This window comes from Salvia miltiorrhiza, chromosome 8 (assembly GCF_028751815.1).
Source record: "Salvia miltiorrhiza cultivar Shanhuang (shh) chromosome 8, IMPLAD_Smil_shh, whole genome shotgun sequence".
Lineage (NCBI taxonomy): Eukaryota > Viridiplantae > Streptophyta > Magnoliopsida > Lamiales > Lamiaceae > Salvia > Salvia miltiorrhiza.
Window position 1 is genome coordinate 2,012,907 of NC_080394.1, and position 8,700 is coordinate 2,021,606.

At 34.3% G+C, this 8,700-nt stretch overlaps 1 protein-coding gene across 1 annotated transcript; it reads left to right on the forward strand.

The window, feature by feature from the left end:
- The first annotated feature begins 2,242 nt into the window (after positions 1 to 2,242).
- LOC130999884 (putative disease resistance RPP13-like protein 3) lies at positions 2,243 to 6,635 on the forward strand. Its single transcript, XM_057925575.1, has 2 exons — positions 2,243 to 2,785; positions 4,222 to 6,635. The coding sequence occupies exons 1-2, from the start codon at positions 2,342 to 2,344 to the stop codon at positions 6,367 to 6,369; spliced, it is 2,592 nt and encodes an 863-aa protein (XP_057781558.1). The 5' UTR covers positions 2,243 to 2,341; the 3' UTR covers positions 6,370 to 6,635.
- Positions 6,636 to 8,700: the final 2,065 nt, after the last annotated feature.

Consider the following 8,700-nt stretch of genomic DNA (forward strand, 5'->3'; position numbering starts at 1 on the left):
TGAATAAAGGGAAAAAAAATTGTCATATAAAGAAATGACTCAAGATTCGTGGGACGACCAAAAAAGGAAAGTGACTCAAAATTCGTGGGACGGAGCGAATATATAAATACAATAATGATAAATGCACATAATATGTGCACACGTAATTGGATTTTTTTTTGGCATTTTACATATTTCCATAAATTAAGAAATTAAATTTATTTTAGTTGAAATTATAATTTACATAATTACCCATGATGATTATTAAGGAAAAGATTATCTATAATCTTCCCTTAATAATTAAATTTTTGTTTCCTTCAACTAACACCTTAAGCAACGCTCATGTAGTTAAGAATTAAATATATAAGAGTACTTCTTTGTTCTAATTACTTTTTACGTAATTAAGAAAGCCATGGTTGAATGAAATTTATTTCATTCAAAAATTGTGCCAAATTTTTCGTACCATTTTTTTCATAAGATTTTATCTATTGGAATATTTTTATTATTATTATAAGTGATAATCATATTTTCCCTCAATTATATGTATAAAAAATTCAAAATTCAAATATATTACTAGTATTATGAGGCGCTGGCAAACATCCTCCTAACATCAGATATATAGATTCATAGAATCTCTTAAGAAAAAAAAAACATTAATAAAACAATAACAAGACAAAAATCAAACATATCAATATTGATGATTTTTTTTTTCGCAATAAATTAAAATAAAATAGAAAAGATAAAAAAATTAATAATATTTTCAAAAAAAAAAATTAATACTCAACCTTCTAAAATTTTAAAATAGTCATTTGCCAATCGCCAACTCATATAAATATGCATTTTTATAAGGAAAACTGGCATTTTGAATCCACGTGATCTATCTCTCTTATTTTCAATTATTTTTATTTTAATTTTATTTTTAAACTTATTTTTTGTACCTCTTCATAATATCAATTTTTATCATTGTGAATTATTCTTTATTTCTTTACTTTTTCAATATTCAACTCAAATATATTAATTTAAAATTATTTTTTTAGTATATTATAAATATGATAAATGAGTTGGTATATAGTAATATAAAAACATTTCTCGTGCGTTGCACGGGGTGCCAATGCTAGTTCTTATGAAATAATCAAACAATGTGGTGGATTTGGAACATTATTCTCACAATTATAGGATTTGTTTTAATATTAATATTTTATTTCAAATTCACTAATACATTATACATTTTTTTACACAATATCATAGTTTTAAAAAATAATCGAACAATATGGTCACTGTGTGACACTATTCTCGCCGTTATATGAATTTCTATTGTTTTCTGATCTTTATTTCCAACTAATATCTTAAAAAAAATATTGCATTGTACTGTCGCTTTTTGAAATAATTGAAGAATAATGTTAATATGTGCACCATTAACAATATTATATCCATTTTTATTCTTTACTTTCAACTAATGTAATATCTTGTATTTTTTTGCACTACATTATATTCTTTACTGTATTTTTTCAAGGACGGAAGGAGTATTTATTTATTTATATTTTTTATTGCATGTATATTTTTTTAATAAATGACTCACATAATCATTATTATTAAAATGCGTTCACCCTTTATATATAAAAAAAATACAAATTATCAAATTACTTAAGACTACGTACATAAGATTAAAATATATTCCTTAGAAATAAAAGCAAAAAAATCTAAGTAATGCACCTTTTGATAAAGAGAGAGATATATATAATGAAACAAGCTATTTACCTGAGGGGAAAAAAAGCTATTCGAAAAACATATTATACACTTAATTACAGTTTATTTCACTTAATTACTTACTATAATTATATATGAATTTTTAATCTTAATTTTTACATAAAATCATATAAAAAAAGATATCTATTACAAAAAATGTAATGTATATATTATTTTATTTTATTTATATATATCCTGCGTGCATATGGAAAATAGATTTATGCACTTGTGTGATCACTTAGATTAAAATTGGAAGGTTTTAGATGTTGTAAAATAGTATAAATATTAGATTTAGATTAAATATATATAGACTTACCATAAATGATGAATGGGGATAGAAAAGGAATGCTATAAGAGTAGAAATTTATAGGGGTATTATGTATATACATATTATAAATGTATATATAGATTAATTGATTTAATAATACAAATAATTTAAATTAGATAATAAAGTTTCTAAGGCATTATGTGCGCACATTAGCAACTCATATAAATATGCATTTTTATAAGGAAAACCGGCATTTTAAGTCCACTACTTCTCTGGAACATCTATCTCCAAACATTGATACATTCTCCGATTCATCCATTCATCTCTCCAATCTAAATCCAACCCAAGATGGCCGAGGAAAAGGCCGATCAGGCGGTCAGATTTTGGCTGCAAGACATGACGCGGGTGATATTGGGTTGTGAGGATGAAATTCATGGGGTGATAGAAGAGCTCACGAAGCTGATGGGTGAAGTCGAAATCGTGAAGCAGTTCCTTGATAAGGAGGCCAAGATGCTGCAGAAGGAGCAGCTGAGAGAAATGGATTTGAAGAGGCTTATGAAGAAGGTGCGGTATGATGTGGAAGACGCCATTGAATCTTCATCGACAACGATGGCCGGCGCCATGGCCAGGAGTAAATGCTTTCGCCGGTTCCTCATTAGAGGGCTTGGTCGCGCGCTCAAGACAAGGATTGGCTTCATTAAATCTCGTCGTTTACAGCCCATCACTCACAGAATCCAAGCATATAGATATATGGGAATCCGACAACCAGTATGCTCTGTAGAAACGAATCAGGTAAACTCGAATTTAGTTCGTTTCATCGCATTTGCTTGCTTCGAATATCCATTACTTGTTACTTGATTTGAGTAACTATTATCTTTATTTGAGGTAATCCAATCATTCAATTTATTATCCTCAAAATAGAGGGGAAACAAAAGAAATAGTTATTGTTATAATTCCATCGTTTATTTAATTTCATTTCCTTTCCATTTCTCTACTTGAACCAAACGAGTATTTAAATTCTTTCATTCCATAGTTCTAGCAGAAAAAAATTGAGATGTTCAAATTTTGGTAATAGCTCGAAACATATTTAACCCAATCATGCATGTCAATTAGAAATGTAGAACACCAGATTTCCCTATTTTATTTTTTAATTGAAGATTTCAAGGATTAGAAAAAAATCTGCAGAGAATTAAGGAATTAAGGAGCACATGAGAGTAGCAGAGAAAAAAATCTGCAGAAAACGTGTTGAAGTAGAAGACACGTGGTTGACACACAAAAGTAATTGATCAAAAAGTCAACAATATTATTTAAGAGTAAATATTGGTTGGGAAATAAAGGTGCAAGTTGAGAATACTCTTTAATTCAATCTATCTAATGATATTAATTTTCCCTACTAGGATAATATTTTTAATATTAAAAAGATATTGCATTCAATCTATCTAATGATAATAAGTTTGTCTATTTCGTGTTTAAATTTTGTTAATCATTAGTTTATATTTATATATTATTGTGAAAATATTTTTTGTATGTTTGAAAAAATATTATCAACAGTCTGTTTGGACATTAATAAAGCAATTAATTAAATAAGTCTTTTATATACGTCTTTTGAAAAAATATTATCAACAGTCTTTTATATACGTCTTTTGCCCCAACAAACTCATTTTTTTTTCTTTCAATTTTGATTGGGTTTTTTTCCCAGTGAAAGTATTTTACGTTTAATTATACCTAAGTAAAAAAGTGAAATGTGTTTAGAAAACAATAAGTTAATTAAGTCCCTGCACTTCTCTTCTAGCGCCACGGGTGAAAGTTTATTGAGGGTGTTTGGCTAAGCTTATTTTAAAGAGCCTATAAGATCTTTCAAGTTGTCAAAATATTTAGATAATTGAGCTTATAAGCTATAGAGAGAAGTTTTAATTAGTGAGAGAAAATCTTTATTAGAGTGAGAAAATTGAAGAATAATAAAATTAGAATGATATATAACGAAAATAAAAAAACATAAAAATGAAATTAGAATGATATATAACTCAAATATTATTAGTTAACCTTTTACTAACTAAAGTGGTTATTTAAAGCTATTAACACTTTATTTTTTTGGGAGTTTATAAACTCTTAGAACTTATTTTTACAGCTTATAAACTCTTAATTTTGACAAACACTTTAAAGGAGCTTATAAGCTCAGCTAAACACTCTCTTAGTTTACAACAATAAGCGTTTTCATTCTTCTACAGGTTCCTCCACAGAAGCTGAACGAGGCACCAGAGAAGTTTGTTGGTCTCGAAGATGAGACAGAGAATTTAATCAGCTCTCTCATGGAAGAAACGGAGGAAGTCGGCGTCATCGCTATCACGGGCATGGCCGGCATAGGGAAGACGACGCTGGCGTCCAAGATCTTTCATGACAACAGAATCATGAAGGAATTCCCCACTCGGATTTGGCTTGACGAAAAATCTACAGAATTCCGCAGCTATGATTCCTCAAATGAGATTATCAACGATGCTGTTTCTCCGATCGACAGACTCAAATTCAAAGCCCAACTTCAGGGGAGAAGATATTTATTAGTTTTGGATGATATTTGGAATCCTGGGTTCTTGAACAGGGTCGTCACAAATATGTTACCGGAGATGGGCAAAGTCTTGATAACCAGCTGCAGCAATCGCATCACTAAGAAGCCTCACGTGCTGCGTTTCCTGAATGAGAAGGAGAGTTGGGATTTACTCCAGCTGGAAGTATTCGGGGAGCTCGACGCGTGCCCTGAGACGTTGAAGTCTACCGGACAGCGTATAGCCCAGAACTGTGATGGATTGCCACTTGCGATAGTAGCAGTTGGAAACAGTCTAGTGGCCGCGTCTTCGACAAAAGCAGCCGAGGATTTCACCAATATGTGGTGGGAGGCCGTGTCCAAGAACATGAGACTGTATGTTGCGTACCAGAAAGATGTTTTCGAACGTCTAGAGTCGAGTTACGTTAATCTGCCACAAGATATGCAGGAATGTTTCCTTTATTTGGGAGTGTTCCCCGAAGATCACGAGATCCCTGTTCGGACATTGACTCGTCTGTGGATTGCTGAAGGATTCGTACCTGATGAGCGGGGAACGATCCTCGGAAAATCTGCGGGGCAGAATTTGGATGAAGCTGATGAGAGTGCGGAGGAAACTGCGGATAAGTATTTGGATGATCTTATCGACAGAAACTTGGTCATGGTTGTGAAAACGTATCCCAACGGCCAAATCAGAACATGCCGTCTTCATAAGCTGATATATGGGTTCTGCAAATTCAAAGCTTCTGAGCAAGAGATCATCGAAATCAATGGAGATCGTCCAGCTTCTCTCACGTTAAACTGTCGTCGTCTCTGTGTCTACTCCGATCTCTCCAAGTTCCTCGCTAGCAGGCCAAAGGGACGACGCGTGCGTTCCATTCTAAGTTTCAAGGAGAAAGAGGAAGTTGTCCTGCATGGTAAAGACAGTTCCAGAATCCATGAGTGCCTCAAGTTGCTCAGGGTTCTGGATTGCGGGCACGCCAAATTCACTACATTTCCCAAAAGCTTGAGCAAACTTATCCATTTGAGGTACATCTCTGTATCTTGTGACGAGGTTCGCGTCATACCTGAAGCAGTCTCTTCGCTGCGATACCTAGAAACTCTGGTGGTGCATACAAAGTCAGCTTCTGTTCAACTCAAGGCTAACATATGGAGTATGTATCAGCTGCGGCATTTGGTGACAAAGGCAGCCATTGTTCTTGCCGTACGAGGAAAAGGCGAAGCGGGCAAGAATCTTCAGACTCTGAGTAGACTGGCACCCAGATGTTGCACGGAGGATGTGTTCACACGGACCCCTAACCTAAAGAGGTTGGGGGTTCGAGGGAACTTAGCCGATCATTCAGAAGCCGAGTCCTTTAAAAAATTGGAGCGTCTTGAAAAGCTGAAGCTGATAAACGAAGGCGCAGAAGAGATTCGGTTGGATCTACACTGTTTCCCTCCGAATCTCAAGAGCCTCACACTGTCAAGTACATACTTGAAATGGGAGTGTATGTCTACATTGGGAAAGATTGAAAGCCTTGAGATACTCAAGTTGAAAGACAATGCATTCGTGGGAGGATCCTGGAGTTGTACAAAAGCCGATGGCTTTGGTCGTCTTGGATTCCTTCTGATTCGAACCACAGATTTAGTGTCTTGGGAGGCCTCAGATGATTCGTTTCCTAGTCTAAAGTGTCTCGTGCTTAAGGAGTGTGCAGAGCTCTGCAAAATTCCATTGACTCTGGCGAAAAGCCTCGACACATTGGATGTAGGGAGCGTATCCGGATCTGCAGGCGAGTATGCCGGGGAAATCAAGCAAGAAATAGCGAGGAGGCAAGAGAAAAACAAAAGGAAAGTTATCTGAATTCAAACCTTTGCATTGATTTAGCCGTTAAGCGTGAATGTGAATTAGTTTGTTTTTCTTTTCTACTTGCCGAGCACTCTTTTTCCTCCTCTTGTGTTATTCGTCACTAGGATTTCACCGGGAAGGTTTTTTGATGAGGCTCGGTTCTTGAGTTTGATCTGTTACATTTGAAAGTGTTGTAAATATGTTAGAACTTTTCATTACTTCAAAATTGTATATATTGTGTTCAAACCGACTCGTAATAGAATTTTTAGTATTGAACAATACTTTATTTTGCATGCAATTCATAAATTCACATTCAATCAATTGTTAAAAATTGATTAATTATGATAAATTTTACAATATGACTATGTTAAAAATTGATTAACTATACAATGACTATTCTTTTGATGGTTTCTATAAAATGGAAGATAGGTTTTTAATTACACAAATTCTCCTGTCAGATGCATGCATGTATAGGTGAAACGGGTAAGTTCGGGCCGGGGCTGGGGAACCGGTCTGGGCGGATCTGATTTAGCCTAGTGAGGTTGTGTTTACATCATCTTCACAACATCTCGTTGTTTCTATATTAGAGAATCAGATTCTCTATTTCAGATTACTATAATTAATTTGAGAGATTAGTGAGTGAGTGATCCTTTTCATATATATATTATATTGCTTACTCGATTATGCTTAATCTAAGAGGGTGTTTGGCTAAGCTTATTTCAAAGAGCTTATAAGCTCTTGGAGCTTATAAGATGTTTCAAGAGCTTATAAGATGTAATTTTTAAGAGCTTATAAGTTGTCAAAGTGTTTGAATAATTGAGCTTATAAGCTCGAGAGAGAATTTTTTTGGTAGAGAGAGAAAATATTTTTTTAGAGAGAGAAAATCGAAGAAAAATAAACTTGAATGATATATGATGAAAATAATAAATTATAGTTAAAAAATATTTGTAAAAAGATTGTTGCATACGAGATTATAAAAAAATAAGTTGGGGTAGAGGAACTTATTTTTTGGGGAGCTTATAAGCTGTTTAGGAGCTTATTTTGCCAAACACTTTGAATGAGCTTATAAGCTCCTAAACAGGTTATAAGCTGTTTTGATAAGCTTATAAGCTCAGCCAAACACCCTCTTAGTCGTCCGGTGCATAGAGTTAGGATTGATTGTATCTGTATTTGGTTCTTTTGGTAGTTCACAAATAAATCCTTGAATTCTTTCACCTTGACATATACTTTTAGAAAATTCACATTGCCATTTCAAATCCTCTATTGTCTTTTAACGTGACATCTCATATTGCATTCATGGATAATTGATGTGTGACAGTACTAAAGGTATAGGGTTTATGTAAGAAAAACATACACAATCTTAAAAACTTTAGGATTGTCACATGTCATGTATTTATGTATGCAATAGATAATGTCACACAAATTGCAATTAAATGCGTCGTCTTAACTAGTATTTTACTGTTTGCACATTATTGGCAATATTGTTCAGACCATATCATATTACCACCCAACAACACTTCGAAATTCAACAAATGGAAAACATGATCATTGAACTACAATAGCATAATTTATTTGGGAAACAACTAGAGCAATGCCAAGACAGTAATCGTAAATGCAAATTCTCACCATTTTAATTTTCATTCACTCGTGTTGATGATCATTCGACTTGCACTCATCTAGTATTTCTCTCTCTAGTTCAACTCCAGTTTGGCTCTGATATAGCCCTGCGCAATTTGGAATTGATCTGTCATACCAAAGTGAGCCATCAAGAGCCAAACATGAGTGAGGAGCTCACCTCCTTGGCTGAGCTTCTCGGCATGATCACTCCATCTGCATTGCACTGCCGCAAATGTCAGTATATCAAGCCACACTTGTGTGATATTCTCCCATCTTATGTCGTCTTCTATCTTACTCAAAGCATTGGCAAGTCTTTGAGCATCGAAAAAGAGCGACTTGCTTCTGTCCCCTTTCACCTCAGACGGTTTGAACTCAACATCCACTTTGGATAACATAGTGAACACCTTCTCCCTGCTCAACACCTCCTCGTACTTCATGAACTCAACAGCCTCAGCACACGTGTCTTGGAAACGTATTTGTCCTATCCCACCCGGAAGCATAAAAGGATACATGATCAACAAGTGCACCATGTATTCGGACAGCAACTTGCATATCTCCACCTTCTCTCGCAACTCTGTCGTACCAACTGTGGTGTGATGAGAACAGATATCTGTAGCCATGTGCCACACAAGAAGACTCTGATCGAACTCAACCTCATCATTCTCATTGAAACATTCCATTTCTTTATCAATGAGAACCTTGTCCTCCCAGTAACTTTTCAACTTCTTC